This window comes from Typopeltis vanoorti, chromosome 1, assembly GCF_054136105.1.
Source record: "Typopeltis vanoorti isolate ZY-2024b chromosome 1, IOZ_Tvanoo_1.0, whole genome shotgun sequence".
In the NCBI taxonomy this organism is placed as follows: domain Eukaryota; kingdom Metazoa; phylum Arthropoda; class Arachnida; order Uropygi; family Thelyphonidae; genus Typopeltis; species Typopeltis vanoorti.
Window position 1 is genome coordinate 103,012,944 of NC_143549.1, and position 17,325 is coordinate 103,030,268.

Sequence of the window (17,325 nt, forward strand, 5' to 3'; positions counted from 1 at the left end):
TAGATTATACGGGAATTGTGGTTAATGAAGTGGAGGTGAGTAGTCTATTGCATAACCTCAATGTCAATACATCTGTGGGATTGGATGGCATACCAGCTCGTGTTACGAGAAGCAGCTAAAGAATTGTCAGTACCCTTAACCATTTTGTTTGATTTGAGTCTCCGGTCTGGGTTAGTCCCGAGCAGGTGGAAAGAGGGGAAAATAGTTCCACTGCATAAAGGTGGTTCCAAGACTGCTGTTGTAAATTACCGACCGATTAGCATATCAGGAATCATTGTCAAGGTCTTAGAGAAATTAGTCAAGAAAAGAATACAGGATTGGATAGATGAAAATGGGATATTGTATGGGGGACAACATGGTTTTGTGAAGGGTATATCATGCCTCAGTAACTTGCTCACGTTTTATAACACAGTGACGGCTGAACTGGATACGGGTAATGGGTTTACAGTGATAGTACTGGACCTTGCCAAGGCCTTTGATAGGATACCACATGGAACCCTAATCAGTAAACTGGAGCAGATGGGTATAGATATAGGGTTGGTGAGATGGATAGGAGGGTGGTTGAAGGAGAGATATCAAAGAGTGGTTTATTCAGGAGTGGAATCTAAAAGACGTCTTGTGACTAGTGGAGTGCCACAGGGCTCTGTTCTTGGACCACTGCTTTTCAATTTGTTCATCAATGATATTGGAAAGGATCTGAGAGGAAGTGTTCACTTGTTTGCTGATGATGCAAAGTTGGGTAGAGCAATTGTGAGTGCACAGGATATCAAAATTTTACAGGATGATTTGGATAGTTTGGAGGACTGGGCTAGGAAAAATGGATGTCAATTTAATGTGGCAAGGTGTAAGGTTATGCACTTTGGGGTGAAAAGAATAGCAGCAGTATATCGCATTGGTGGAACCATACTCCAGGAGATTGATGAGGCCAGGGATTTGGGAGTGTTGGTGGATAGGGAGTTGAAGTTTAGGTGGCACATTGCAAAAGTAACTAAAACAGCTCACCAAATCACTTGGCTTCTGAAAAATACTTTAACATGCAGAGACGAACAAGTTGTTGTTCCTCTGTATCGAGCCTTGATAATACCCATCTGGACTATGGGCACCAGGGTTTCTTCGTGATGGGGAGGAAGTGGAGAGGGTCTAGAAACGAGTGACCAAGATGATAGCATGTCTGTGGAATGAACCTTATGAGAATAGGTTGAAGATTTGTGGGTTGCAGAAATTGGACGATAGGCGAAGGAGGGGTGATATGATTGAGACATTTCAATTACTGAAGGGTTTTTATAAGATTGATCCAGAAGATATTTTTGAAAATATGACTGGTGGTGGGAGGACTAGGGGCCATGCATGGAAGCTGGGCAAGAGTGTGGTTGACAAGGGTGTTAGAGCTAGGTTCTTTATTTGGAGAGTGGTAAATGAGTGGAATAAGCTTCCAGAGTCTGTTGTGGGTGCTACGACCGTGAATGAGTTCAAGGCAAGGTATGATAGATACTGTGTGAATGTTGAATAGCTGTTCTTGACATGATGTTAGGGCCTCCCTCGATGAGTCTGTCGACATCTTGGAGTTTCTCGGAACAATAATAATAATAATAATACCATCCAGTCCCGCAGATGTATTGACATTGAGGTTTTGTAATAGACTATTCATCTCCACTTCATTCACCACAATTCCCGTATAAGCTATTGGTTCATTCATTCCTGCAATGTCACCACCTGGATGATATACTCTTGCAAAGTGCTCGCTCAGTAATTCCACTATATTAACCGATTCGGTTAATTCCCTACCATCGGCATTCTTTAAAATCATTCTGCGATATACATTTTTTCTTTTAGTTGCAACATATCGAAAAAACTGTTTGGGATTCTCTTTAGCCTGCATGGCTAATGTTCTTTCATAATCCACTTTTGCTTTTCTTACCACACTCATTACCCTTCTGGCCTGCTCTTTATACCGTTTATGTGCCTGCCGGTCACCTTTCTCCTTAAATTCCCTCCACAGTTGTTTCTTTGGAGGGAATTTAACAAAATTTTCTCCACAGTTGTTTGCAGCTCAAGCTTAATGGTGTTATTCATCCATTTAACCCCTACTTTATTTATTATTCGGACTCTAGGTATACAGCCAGCCATTGCCTCCTGCAAACACTTCTTAACCACCGCTTATGTACTATCAACTTCCAGCCCTTGCAGTTTTACATGACATGGCACTGAACCAATCAAACTCCTAAGCTTGTCATACTTAAAAGCCCGATAATTCCACATGTACCCTGTCTTAATTGTAAATTTCACACCTTTAGCCACCTCCCAAGTCAAGACCCTATGATTATTCTCACCAATTGGTGGCAACGTGGTCATATTCGTTATAGCCAAATTCTCAGATATAATTACTAGGTCAAGCACTCTCTGATCCCTAGTATTTTCCATTACATGTTGCAGATAGTTATTCCTTAATAACCACATAAAATCCAATTCCTTCCTCCCATGTGTTCTCTCCTCTTTCCAATCAATGTTACCATAGTTGAAATCTCCCATAATAATTGCCCTCCTTCCACTCATTTCTTCTAATTGCTTATGCATACTATCTCCGCCATCTATTCAATCACCTGGTCTATAGCAGCACCCAACTGTATATTTTGTTCTGCTAGTCTCAATCTCACACCAAATAGCCTCAAATGTGCTCTTTTCTCTATCCTGCAGTTCCACTTCTATTTTCCTTGGCTGCAGCTCATCAGCTATCATCAATAACACTCCTCCCCCCATTTTATTCTCCCTGTCACTCCTGAACACACCATACCCCCTCACAATCAATCCCACTAGCTATATCATCTTCTGTCAGCCATGTTTCACTAATGCCAGTAACCTGTGGCCTGAAAGTGCCAACCAAGGCCAAAAATTCTTCCTTTTCGTTCCTAATACTTCTGGCATTAGTATACATGAATTGCAGAAGCCCATTTGTCCCATTCCGTATTTTGATGCCTTATACTAACTATCCCATTCTGATTTGTTGTTCTTCGTACTCGCTCGGGCATATTACACACATTCTTACACTCCACTGTCTCCCTAAAGTCTGCATCTCTACCCCCCCCCCTTTAGTAACTCTAGTTTCCCTGATTCTACACATCCACTTCATTCAACAACACCTTTATAAGTTTCCGTACACCAAATCCATTCAAATGTAAACCATCCATTTTATATAAATCCTTTCACCCATTGAACTCACTCCACACATCCACAAATTCCACACCACTCCTCCTGCATAATCTGCGCATAAAGTCATTAACAATTTTCGCCCTCCTTCTATACTCTTCACTCTCATACTGGTGCAACAGACTCACCATCCTAACTCTCTCACTCTTCTCTTTTGCTACCTCAAGTAATTCCTTCAAATCCTCTCTCATAGCCATTTTGTCTCCTTTTAAATCATTCGTTCCTGTTACTACTATCAATTCTTTCACCCTGTGCTTTTGCATTCTAATCGACTCGCTTACATCCTTAACGTTCACACCAGGCTGGTACAATTTTGTCAAACTTTGTCATAACACATTATGCTATGTGTTATGTTGGGAAATGTGCTTGAGGAAGTGGATGAGATTTAGAATTTGGGGATGATAATCAATAGGGACCTCGAGTTCAATGGATGCATTGCAAGAATCATGAAGCCTATTGCTGTATGATAAAGAGAACTTCTTCCTTATATCTGATTGTCAGGTTTTACCTGATTAATATGAAAGGAATTGTTCATGGCTGGAAGGAAAAGAAGAGGGATGGGAGGGATTACAAAAAAAATCATATCTGAAAACTGTATAAGCATGGTGACCAAAAGGAGTGAGGAGTAAATTTTTTATGTAGAGAGCAAGAAATTAGCGGAATGCATTTGCCAAATAGTGTCCTGACATCGAAGAGCACACATAGTTTTGGATACAGCATGCTAGCCTATGTTTCTATTAAGTGAATCCTCAACTGTTTCCATGGTGTATGCAAGTTTTTTAAAACTGGAGTCTACAGTGAGAAACACTGTATTTTTGCACATGTAGAAGATGTATGCATTTCAGTTTTTCACTTTACAACAAAATCCCAGTATAAAGTTAAAAAGTTAACATAACAGATTGTCATAGGTATTGCTCCAGAATTTACATAAAGATCACCAGACATCAAGAAACAACATGCATGACTTCCAGATAAATACATATAATGCAAAGCATGGTCTGAAAGATGCTTCTTTTCTTTTAGAGTTACACGGTGATCAGCATTCATTTTAAAAATTTATGGAATTTACTCCATAAATTTTATTTATTTAACTTTATTTAACCATAACTTTATTTATGGATATTTAGAAAGACACTTATAGTTTACCGTATATATATATATATATATATATATATAACAATACACACTTATATGACAACGTTGCCATGACAACTAAATGATGTATATGGATAGATAGACGATAGAGAACATTAAACTGAAACTAAGGACCACCAAAAATTTATAAACATACTTGAGTAGCATTTGGAGAGAAGGATGTTTAACATTAAGGGTTAATCCATCTAAATTTAAATAATTATTGAGATACAATTAATTATAATACCAGTGGTGGCCTGTATATAAGCACTGCGACACTGCATCAACCCGAAGCAAAAAATTAAAATTTTTTATATAAATGCAATACAACATGTTAAAGGTTACAACTTATGTTTTGATATTGATTGAATAGTTAATAATTGGAATTGTTCGATTAATGCTTTAGATTACAAAACAGATGCACTGCAATCTGACGCCGATATTTGTTTGCGCTTATCATTGCATGTTACGTCATTCCCACACTGCCCAAACAGCAGTGTATTTTTAGTATCCATATGCACGTTATTTCTGTGAGATATGAAACATTTATTATTGGTGCGTGGTGAATTATTTTTTGTGAATCTTCTTTTTTGTTAAAATAACATAATTATTTATTTATTATAGATACAACTGAATTATGATGAGTGTCACCATTGAAAATATGAAAAGAATTATATTTTTTCAATTATCGTTACATGAAACAAATGCACTGCGATCTAATGCCGATATTCGTTGCTGCTTGTCATTGCACGTTACGTCATTTCGACACTGCCCAAACAGCAGTGTATTTTTAGTATCCATACGCCCGTTGTTTCTATGAGATATGAAACGTTTATTATTGCTGTGTGTGCGTGGTGAACTATTTTTTGTCAATCTTATTTTATTTTGTTAAAATAACATATAATTATTTATTTATTATAGATACAAGGCTGAATTATGATGAGTATCACTGTTGAAAATATGAAAAGAATTATATTTTTTCAATTATCGTTACACGAAACATGCACTGCGATCTAACACCAATATTCGTTTGCACTTGTCATTGCTATTGATACGAAATTTTTATTATTGGTGTTTGTTTGTGGTAAGGATGAAATATTTTTAATAAAGCAATTTTTAATATGTAAATTTATTTATTAATAAATTCGTTACTGATTAGGAAAAAATAAGTTTTTTTTTTTTTGTATATGCAGCACCCCCACTTAAAATTTTCACCAGCTGCCACTGTATAACACACAGCTAATGTTAATAATTCAAATCCGTATATAATTTTGATAAACAAGGATGAAATTAATAAATTATTAGAGGTATACCTTTTCCCATTTTTCAGTAACCCATACACCTCTACTACTACTCCATCGAAATTGGCATTCAGAGTTTCTACAAGGACGTATACTTGCTGGACGAGATTCTTCAGAGCACATAGATAAATTGGACAGATTGTTGCCATCACTTCTACATATGACACTTCGAGACTGAACACCCACAGAACATCCATGGCACTGCAAGTTAAAAATGCCTGGGCTGGAATTCATTATTCTATAGACAAAATTAGTCTTTTCAGAGAATGTCAATTATTATTTACTTACCTTAGTCCAGGAACCTGTGATCCACATTGGAATGCAGTCTTCTTTCCTACATCGTTGCTTTCTAATAGGACGCTGCAGTCCTTTGCAGTGCTGTTTTGGCATTGTTTTTGAGACAGATCCATTCCAATATACACATTGTGTAGTTCTGTATTGCCATCCTTGAGAACACTGAACTGCATTGCATGGATACCATGGACTGGCTTCCCACCTGACAGGTACATAATTTTTTGTTACTTTTTTTTAAAAGTTAGTAGTGCTTATTTTTTTAGTTTTTCCAGTTTTGTTATTTATAAAATATATTAATTATGAGCTGTGTATTATAACTGATAAGATTGCATTGCAAGAAACCGATGAAGTCAGGTAATTGGGAGTTATAGGGAACTCAAGTTTGGAAAGCATATTGTAAAAATGGGCAAATAGCACAAAGGATTACTTGTGTGTTGAAAACAATAGCAAGTAGAGATAAAGATCTGATATGACTGCATCTTGACTACTGGACTCATATATGGTCATCCGAGTTTCTTGGAGTTGAGGAAGTGGTGGAAAGGATTCAGATGTGGGTGGCTAGGATGGTATCTGATGTGTAGAATGCAGAATGAAAAAATTACTCTAGTAAAAATGACATCAAAGACTGTTGACGTGCTCTTGTCATTTTCAAAATATATTTCAGAAAAAACTTAGACAAAAAAAAGAAGCAGAATAGTAAGAGACAGCAAAGTGCAGAAGATAGTCAGATGCCAGGAATAATAATAATAAGATAAGTCAGTTAGAATGTAAGAAAAAATAATACAGCATGGTGATTTACTTCTAAATTTACACTTGATGACAGAATCACCATTTATAGCTTTCTGAGAGCAAAAATTAACGATGTCATAAATGAAATCAAGAAAAAACAGAAAAGGAAAGTAAAAGAGGTGGTAGTGCTTGTAGGAAAAATGATTTAAGTTGTGATAAATGCAGTATTCGTGAGGATGTGAAGGGATTGCTGGAAGAATCGAGAAAGAAGATAGAGAGAGAAAAAGAAAAAAAAATTGTTAGTCTATTATCAAGATATGACAGTTGTGAGTTAAGAATCAAGGCTATGGTAGCAAATGATTTGATAAGCGGACTGTGTAGAACAAATCAGTGTGTTTTTTTTGTATAGTTTGATGGTAGAAAAGACTTGTATAACAGACCTTACAAGAAGACTTGAATAGACCAAGTGAATGGGCACAGGAGTGGGGATACCAGTTTAGTGTTGCAAAATGTAAGGTTTAAAAATTTGGAAAACAAATATAGGATGTATAATTTACTCTTAGTAGGGATATACTGATGAATGGAGGAAATAAGAGATCTTGGGAGGATGGTGGATAAGGATCTAAAATTTAGAGGACACATTGCTAAAATTGTGAGGAAAACAATGAATTCTGGCAGTAATGCAGAGGACAACATCAGCAAACAATTGCATATCTGATGATAGACCCTGCTTGATGTTATTAATGTATAGATTGAACAGTAATGGCCCAAGGACTGAACCCTGAGGTACACCACTGGTTACCTTAAATCAGGCAGATTTACACCCACTGTATACCACTTTTTGATATCTGTCTGTCAACCATCCCCTGATCCAAGTCAATAGATTATGTTTTATAATAAAATTAGTTTAATCCTTTATCCAAGTGTGAGCAAACAAAGTTTGCGCCTGAAAGTATCTTCAGGACTGGGGTAAGGTGGGGTAAGGTGGTACAACACCACCTTACCCCAGTCCTGAAGATACTTTCCGGTGCAAACTTTGTTTGCTCACACTTGGATAAAGGATTAAACTAATTTTATTATACTCTAACCAAGTGAAAAATAAATTTTCAAAATCAAGATTATGTTTTAGTCCCATATTCTCCAGTTTACACAACAGCCTATCGTGTGGTATCCTATCAAATGCCTTAGAAAAATCCACCATTATCATAGTACATCCATTCCTTTTATCCAACTGAGTCGTAACATTTGTTATAAAATATGAGCAGATTGCTAAAACATGACCTTCCTTAAGTAAACCCATGCTGTTCCCTGCAGAGTATAGAATGCTTGTCTACCCATTTCTGTATGCAAGTTCTTACCAACGTCTCTAAAATCTTCACTACCACACCAGAGATACTGATAGGTCAGTAGTTAGACACATCAGTTTTTGCACCACCATTGTGCAATGGAACTATCATACATTCCTTCCATTCCTGTGGTATCATTCCTGAGCTGAGACTCAAGTTATACAAATGTGTGAAAAGCCTAGCCAATTCAGCTGAACATTCCTTTAACAAATGGGCAAATATTCCATCTGTCCCTATTGACAAATTCTTATCCACGTTATGCAAGAGCTCTTCAACCTCATTTTCATGAACCTCTGTTTATTCAATGTAGCAGTAGCACCATGCTACATACACCCGGTTGATATATCTTAGCAAAGTGAGCACTCATTAACTGAATAATCTCCTTAGCTTCTGACACTCGTGTATCATCTACATTCAATAAAGTTATTCTTCCACATTCATTCTTTCTTTTGCTTGCGACATAATGATAAAATTATTTTGGATTGCCCTTAGCTTGCATGGCCAATTTCTTTTCATACTCCGTTTTAGCTTTTCTCACAACGCGTTACTTTTCTAGCTTGAGCTTTATATATTTCATAACTCCTCTCACCCTTATTCTCATGATATTCTTTCCACATTATCTTCTTCTTGTGGATCTCTAGCTTAATAAGGCTGCATATCCATTTCACTCCCAACCTATTTATTCTTCGAACACTAGGGATACATTCAGATACTGCCTCATTCAAGCAGTTTTTCAAAGATTCCCATGCATTGCTGACTTTTTTCCATTCATTAACTGATACCATGGGACCAAAGATAGTATTCTTTTAAGTTGATCATAATGTCCAGCTTTGTAATTCAGCATATAGCCTGATTTAATCAGAGCTTCAATTCAAGTCGATACTTCCCAAGAAAGAACAGCATGATCACTGTCACCAATTGGTGGTAAAACAGCCATATTCTTGACAGAGATCCCTTTTGATGAACAAATCCAACATTCCAAAGAGTGTTGGATTTATGAGCAAATCCAAAACTCTTTGACCTCGAGTTCCTTCTTTCATATGCTGCTTGAGAAAGTTATCTCGCAACAATTCAATAAATTCCTGTTCTTTCTGATCATGAGATTTCTCTTCTACCCAATCAATGTTTGGAAAATTAAGGTCACCCATAACAATCATTTGCTTGGTAACCATAAGGCTAAATTAGCAATGCATTTCTTTGTTCCCTACAACTGAGCTGCCAGGTCTGTAGCAACACTCCATCATATATTTCATTCTGTTAACCTCCACTTCACACCAAATAGACTCAAACTCATTGCTACATGGGACATTGTTACCATCATTGTTTTCTTGTATTTCTACTCTAACTGGACATAAGTTATCTGATATCATTAGTAGCACTCCTCCTCCTCTCCTATCTCTTCTGTCATTCCTAAAAATGGTATATCTGTTACACTCGATCCCACTTACCATATCTGATTCTGATAGCCAGGTTTCACTAATGCCAACAATCTTAGGCCACGTCATATTCAATAAAGCAACAAACTCAACCCCTTTGTTTTCTAATGCTCCTGGCATTTGTGTATAGACATAATAAATTACGACCTAGCCTATTCTTATAATTAGATATGCAATGTATTTGGTCTTGTTCTAGAATTTTCTCTTTTCCCTCCCCTGATATACTTAAAAGGTCCAAACCCAATGCATATTTTTCACTTCTTTCCCACATACATAACCATGTTCAAAGGCATTTATATCTTTATCAAGTTTGTATACCATAGCTGAACTTTCACACATATTTCCTCCATTCCTCCATTGATGATCTAGTTTCCCTGACCCTCTGCATTAAGTCTCATACCAAGAAGTAATTTCTCCAGGCTTCTGATGCCAAATGAATTCAAGTGCAGGCCATCATTCTTATATAAATCTTTTCTCTATACAAATTATACAAATGTCAAATAATAATAATAATAATATCATTAAATATTATTAATTTTTGCGCATGGGAAACTAGAAGTGGTGACTTCCTCGGCAAGTGCAAATTTTAAAATAGAGTCACTATACCATATTACCTCTTTTTTCTTAGATATTAACTAACTTACCTTGTTGTTACTAATATTTTGATTACCAAGTTCAGTATTTTCCTGCCTGTTGTTGTTCTCATCCATTTTATTCAGTTGACTTCAATACCATACCACCTTTGCTAATTCTGTTGTCCATTTCCATATTTAATTTGTCAAATGAAGATCACTATTAAGTGACCATACCACCTGAGAAGCTATCAATATTAAGTTCTTTGTTAATATTCTCATTTTTAGGATTCTGCCATTGATGCATCTGTTCACTCTTTCCCCCCTCCTGCTGTCAGATCCATAAGTTAAAAATTGGCTCAAACACTGTCTTGTATACAGCTATTTTAGTGCTTCAACTAATTTGTCTTTTATGCCATATAAATTTATTCGGTTGACTTCAATACCATACCACCTTTGCTAATTCTGTTGTCCATTTCCATATTTAATTTGCCAAGTGAAGATCACTAAATAGTGAAGAAGCAAATAGTAAAATAGTGCTTAAATAGCTGAAATATTTTATATGTTCTCTATTCAGGATGTATTTGATGATTTCAGCATTTTGGCCTATCACAGTTTTTGCCATTTTATTTCTGATTCTCATGTCAAATTAATCATGGTTATTTAGGTTTGTTAGAGAATCTTGCTGACTGGATTTATATAACAGTAGAATTGTATGTACATAAATAATATAATAGTGCATGATCTTCACTCTCTGCTTTTTTCTTTTCCTTCTTTGGCTTCTTGAGCTCAGTATGAAGTTCTGTATTTTATTATCCTTGCAGAAATCCTCACCAGATGATTCTGCAGCTGAATTAGTCAATTTTTCTTGAAGATCTACCACTGAATATCCAAGGTGTGATTCTTGTTTTCAAATTCTTTCATTTTTTTTTTCTTGAATATCATGTGTATTTGAGTCCACATTTTACCTCTGAAATCTACTTGGTTTTGATTCTTTTGACAAATTTCTTACACACTTTTCTTTTAAATATGATATTCAGAGCTGAAATTATGCAAAACCTCACTTGCAAGAAAAAAATTTACTTGCCCAAGGCTCATTTATTTAATGATATGTGTTAATAAATCAATAGGAGTTCCACAAAATGATTAATAATGCTGTACCATGGTTGGAGAAATCATTTTTTTTATTAAATAAAAAATATTGCCTTTTGTCCAGCCTTCATCTACTTACCAGCTCTCAAAATCTACTTGCCACAGGTGAACATATTTGTTGAGCCCTAATTATATTCAGTTTTTTCCCTGCTCAAAACTAAATGGTGGCTTCTTCCTCTTTCAAACTTTTTGCATACTCTTGTGCCCTTAACCAGCATGAAGACATTGCTATCAACAAATAACATAATCAGTAAGACTTTTCTTATTTCCTTTGTCTTCTCTTGTCCATATGAATTTGTCTACATCATTGTGTTGGAATGTGGTATTAATAATGACTAGCTATGTCCTCAATAGAAATTCAGTAGGTGCTTACAGTTATTATTAGCTATGCTCTTTTACCCAGATTTTCTCAAAACATTTCTATGTGATAACATCTCACTGTTAATATCCAATAAGGAGCAACTTTTCCTTTATTTTTTTTTGTGTCAGCTGTCTACTCTACAGCGCCGGCTTAACACGGTAAGCAGGAGATGCGTTGCATCAGGGTGCCTTCTTCAAGGGGTACTGAAATGAGTAGAAAAAATAAAATAAAAACACAATTTAATATTAGTAAAGGAAGCTTAACTTAAAATCTTTTCTAATTCCTCAAAAAATTCATTCATCTCTCTTCCTTAGTAGAACTGTCTGTGGGACAGCAGGCACAGCCTCATTATCTCGTTCCTCATTCCAATATTTGCCCACATCACTTTGCTTAATATTGCCTGTCATTGAAGAAGTTTATCTTTGTATTTAGCATTGAATATTATAGCTTCTCCTTTCTTTTCCCAATCATTGCTGCCTGAATATAACATCTTGTATTGGTGATTTAGAAGAAGCTTACCTGTTTTTATCTTCTTTGTTTTGGTGACACCTGCAATTTTTTGTCGGATCCAGTTCTTTTCCATTGATGCTTCTTATGATGTTAGTGCTAATCTTAAATTATGCTGATGCTGAATTAGTGTTTGTTCCCATAGCTGACATTTTCCTGTTCATGTTCTCTGAGAAAAATAGCAGGAGCCTTTTTTAACCAGGTGGCACCACAGCTGGCATGGAATTCCAGCGTGTTGTACCATAATTTAATTTTGTAATTTTGTAAGCCTGTACAAAATATTTGGTCAACTAAATTCCAAATTGCTAACCTATTCTGATTTGGTCAGTATCCAGATAGACACTGATACATGTAAGTTATTAATATTTAATAATTCAGGGATACAAATGTTAGTTTTTTCATGCACACATTCTTGATATTCATCAGGGATGCATTGTATGAAACAAAAAAAAAAGGCAAGATTACAAATCTGTGTACAGTGAACAAAATTTTCTCATTAGAATTAACATAATAAACTATGAACTTGTTTAATATGTGCAGATCAATAAAACATGCAGCAGGAGCATATCGTACATATCATTTCTGTATGTCTCCTAATATAACACTAGACCTAAAAATATTTAAAAATTGTGTTAGAAAAAGATTCTATGTAAAAAATAAAAGAATAGATGCTCTGATGTTGCTATACTTAAGAAGTTCTGTAATTAGTGCATATCTTGACTAACATTGATTAAACACATAAACATGCTATTAGCAGTACCTGATCTCCATGGAGTTACTACAGAATGTCTAAGTCTCACAACAATAGCAAATCTCATATTATAAGTTAACCTCATTCACAATCTACACTCTAGCAACGTATCCTACTCACCTAACAAACTATATATATATATATATATATGACAGAATGATCATTGACTCGGTTAACATACATAGTTTTATGAAAAAAATTGAATGACTAGAACCGAGATTTAATTAAAAAGGTTTTAATATAAACACACTACTAGTTTCGGCCTGTAACAGCCTTCTTCAGGTGACATTATAAAAGAAAAATCACTAAACATTGAGGGTTAAAAGACTATGAACATCATAGACAGTCTTTATACATAATTAGCATTAAAACGTTGTAGTTGTATTTGAAGCTGTTCTTTCATTTGTTGCATTGTTGGGAGAGTGAAGTGTTTAGTGATTTTTCTTTTATAATGTCACCTGAAGAAGGCTGTTACAGGCCGAAACTAGTAGTGTGTTTATATTAAAACCTTTTTAATTAAATCTTGGTTCTAGTCATTCAATTTTTTTCATAAAAATATATATATATATATATATATATATATATATATCACTTTCTGTCACCACAATTAGTTACACGACTGCTTTAAGGTGGCTTTCTTATGACATACTGCATAAAAATGATCTAGGTTAAAATGTTCATAAGTGTGATTAAGTTAAAGTAAACGTAATAGAGGCTTTATTTGTACCAAACCTGTTTTCACTCACCTAGTGAAACATGGATGACTATTACATGACACTTCCTGCTCTTGGGGTTTGGAGGTGATATCACACAGAAAACCTGGAACCTCTTGTTTCTTTGTATTGAAGCAGTGTGGTGATAAGTTCATTACTCCTGTAATGAATATTACATATTGTAAAAAATAAAATAATTAGATAAACTTATAAAAGGTTAATCTTTTTTGGCTGGAATGCATCTTAAAAAACAACAAAAAACATGTTTTCATTGAAACCAAAAGTTTATATGACTATTTGGTGATCAGACCAGAGGGTGGCGGTTTTCCACATTATAAAGCCTTGATCACGCTACATCTAGGCTACTGTATTATGATCTGATCACCTGGATTTTAAGAAGATGAAGTAAGTGTAGAAAGAGTGCAAAGGCAGATAATAAAAATGACTGCAGGACTTCAGACTGATTATGAAGACAGATTTCAGGTCTAATAGAAAGGAAATAAGGGGTGATATGCTTGAGACATATAAGCTGTTGAGAGGCATTTACCGGATTGACACTGGAAAGATTTTTCTTGTTGCAGATGAAGGGGAAGGGAAAAGAACAAGAGGCCATCTGTGAAAGTTACAAAAGAAAGTAGCAAGTAATGAGTAAGAGGGTAAGAAGTAAGTCTCTTCCATGGAGAGCATTAGGAGCATGAAATGCATTGCTTAGGAGAGGGTAGTGAGAGTGCAGGTGGTAAACAAGTTTTAGGTGTGGTATGTTGGACTTTGTGTTGTCTAAGGCAGACTTCCCAAAATGAGTCTTATTGCTCCATGAAGATTGGTGATAATAATTATAAATAATAATGTATTAAATAATGCACAGTATTCTTCTAAAATTAGAAAAGACTCAGTTTAGCCAACATAGTGTGATGATCCAACAATATGATTATCATGAGTATGTATCATTAGTGTTAACAATAAAACAGATAACAGTTGTTCTGCATGGCCATCATCACATTTAATTTAATTTAATTTAATTTAGAGAACGTGTTCCTCAGAGAGGCAATGAATGTGAAAATCGAGAAAACTATGATTATTTATTTGAGGAGGAAATGAATACAGTGAGCATATATGCAACAATTTTGAAGTGAGAAAGGGTATGGGAATGATCAAAGAATTCTGAATATAGTGTTTTGGAATCTCAAATTTGAAAGGAGGTCATTAATCTTCCTTAAGGAGACAATCATCCTTAGATGATTCAGGAATATCTTGTACCCATCTCCCTCCATTCTGATAATAACTTATAACTTACCAACTTATATATATAAGATTGTATAGTTAGTTGATCTCTGTCTCAGGTAGATGGCTTTTTTTCTACTAGAAGAATGGTTTTTAACCCCACAGCTTGGAAAAATCAATATTAGAATTTACATTGTAATACTATCCAGGATTAAGAACATGAGAGATGGAGAAAGTTATTTGCTCTATTCTCATGTCATCATGCCGGCATGGTTGGCAGAGTGGTTAGTGTATCCGCTCTCCAGCCAAAAGGCCGTGGGTTCGAATCCTGCCATGGGCATGGATGTTTGTGATTTCTGCAAAAATAGTGGTGGTGGTCAGCTGTAGATGGCGCTGGTGTACATGATGAAGGTAGTTGCGGTTAGTGGAGGGTTGGAGATGGAGAGCTGTAGAGCAGGTGCCCTCCCCTCGATGAATCTTTGGACTCCCTGGAGATGTTATGTAATAATAATAATAATAGTAATCATGCATGCTGAGTAAAGATTGCACATAAGCTAAAGGTGATGACAAAGGAGACACTGATTGCTAATCAATTTCAAAAAAAATAAATAAACACTCCTTACATTCCATATATATTTGGAATGTAAGGAGTGTTGCCTACTTACATTGGGCAGGAAAAAGAGAAGGGATTAATTTCTTTTTGTAATAGTATACTATAACGGACTTAAGGTCTTCTTTGTTCCATCTTTAATATTCATTTGGCTAAAGTCTAACTATGATGGCTAGAGAATTTTTTCAAGGTCTCCCCCCCCCATCATTTCCAGAGTTGGATGATTTATGTTACAAGTAAGTAAGGTTTCTTCTCCTGGAAGAAACTTATATGTTTAATCCTTGGATCTTTAGCTCTACCCATTGTCAAGGGAGTGAGAGATGATGGTAAATAGGATTTTTTTATTATCTTTTTTTAATCTCTATATTAGCAAAATATTAAAATCATGCAGGTCATTTGTTTGTTTCTGCCTGTTTCATTCACAAACGTTTGGAAACATATAACATGTTTTAGCACCGTGGATCAGCTTAGATTTATATATTATTATTATACAGGTATTTCCATGGAGTCAGAAGACTCATTGTGGGAGATCCATTATTATTATTATTATTTGAAACCTCCAGGGAGTCCAAAGACTCATCGAGGGAGGGCACCTACTCTACAACTCTGTCTCCACCACACAATCCACCAACTGACTGCACTACACCAACGGCATCTACCGCCGACCACCACCACTAGTATTTCCACAGACGATCACAAACATCCATGCCCATGATGGGATTCGAACCTGCAGCCTTGTGGCTGGAGTCATTATTCATTATCCACACGATAGCTATTACACCTCTCCTTAAACTTATCCATTGACAAAGCACTCACAACTACCTCTGGTGGCTGTCCATTCCACACATTGACTCTCCAAGTAAAAAATCTAATCCTAATCCTGCAAGAGGATTTGAATAAGCTAGATAGATGGGCAAATGAATGGGGTGTCAGTTTAATGCAAAAAAATGTAAGTTCTTGAGGTTTGGGACATATCGATGGGACGCTACATACTCTATGGGAGGAGTTAAACTGGAGGAAGTAGTAGGGGAGACAAGATCTAGGGTTGATGATTGATAAAAACCTGAAATTTAGGGGACATATTGCAAAGGTAGTGAAGGTAACACAGAGGATTGCTGCAATAATGAGAAGGACACTGATCTGCAGAGATAAAATGGTTATCGTTCTGTTGTATAAGACTCTGATCAGACCATACTTAGACTATTGTTCTCAGATCTGGTCCCCAGGATTTGAAGGGGATAAATTAACTGTGGAAAGGGTACAGAGGCAGATAACAAAGGTGGTTTCAGGACTGTACAATGTTAGTTACGAGGATCAGCTGAGGGAGTGTGGACTGCAGAGTTTGGTGGATTAGAAGAAGGAGAGGTGATATGATCGAGACTTTTAAACTATTGAGAAGTGGTTACATGGTTGACACTGGGGAAGTTCTTTCGCTTGGTTGAACAGCGGGAAGGAGTCATGACAAGGGGCCATCCCTGGAAATTATGAAAGGAAACTGTGAGAAAGAGGGTGTGGAGTGGTTTCTTTGCATGGAGAGTGGTTAAACCATGGAATTCATTGCCTGATGGAGTGGTGGGAGCGAGAACAGTCAATGTGTTTAAGGAGTGATATGATAGACTGTGTTTCCTAGGAGGGACGTCCCTCAATGAGTCTTGATAGACTTGTGTTTCTTAGAAAGGACCTCCCACGATGAGTCTTTTGACTCCATGGAGACCTGAATAATAATAATATCCTCGCTAACCACACTCTTACAATTTCCATGGATGACCCCCCCCTTATTCTTTCCCTTCCTATCATGTACTAAAAAAAAGTCTTCAGTGTCAATTCTATAAAACCTCTTTAATAACTTCAATCCTTCAATCTATTTTTATAGAGAGCATTCCATAGACCTCTCATAATCTTTGTCACTCTCCTCTGGATACTCTCCACCACTTTTCCATCTCCATGAAATCTGGATGTCTAGATCTGCATGATGCAGTAGTCCAGATGTAGCC

General features: G+C 36.0%; 1 protein-coding gene across 2 annotated transcripts in view; it reads right to left on the minus strand.

The window, feature by feature from the left end:
• LOC150110262 (A disintegrin and metalloproteinase with thrombospondin motifs 16-like) overlaps positions 1-17,325 on the minus strand; it is a 127,808-nt gene that overhangs the window by 18,228 nt on the left and 92,255 nt on the right. For both annotated transcript variants that reach the window (XM_090398724.1, XM_090398731.1), the window contains 3 exons: positions 13,534-13,660; positions 5,928-6,135; positions 5,652-5,840 (listed from right to left, as the gene is read on the minus strand). In XM_090398724.1, coding sequence (XP_090254850.1) covers positions 5,652-5,840; positions 5,928-6,135; positions 13,534-13,660 — 524 coding nt within the window. The remainder of the gene's footprint in view (positions 1-5,651; positions 5,841-5,927; positions 6,136-13,533; positions 13,661-17,325) is intronic.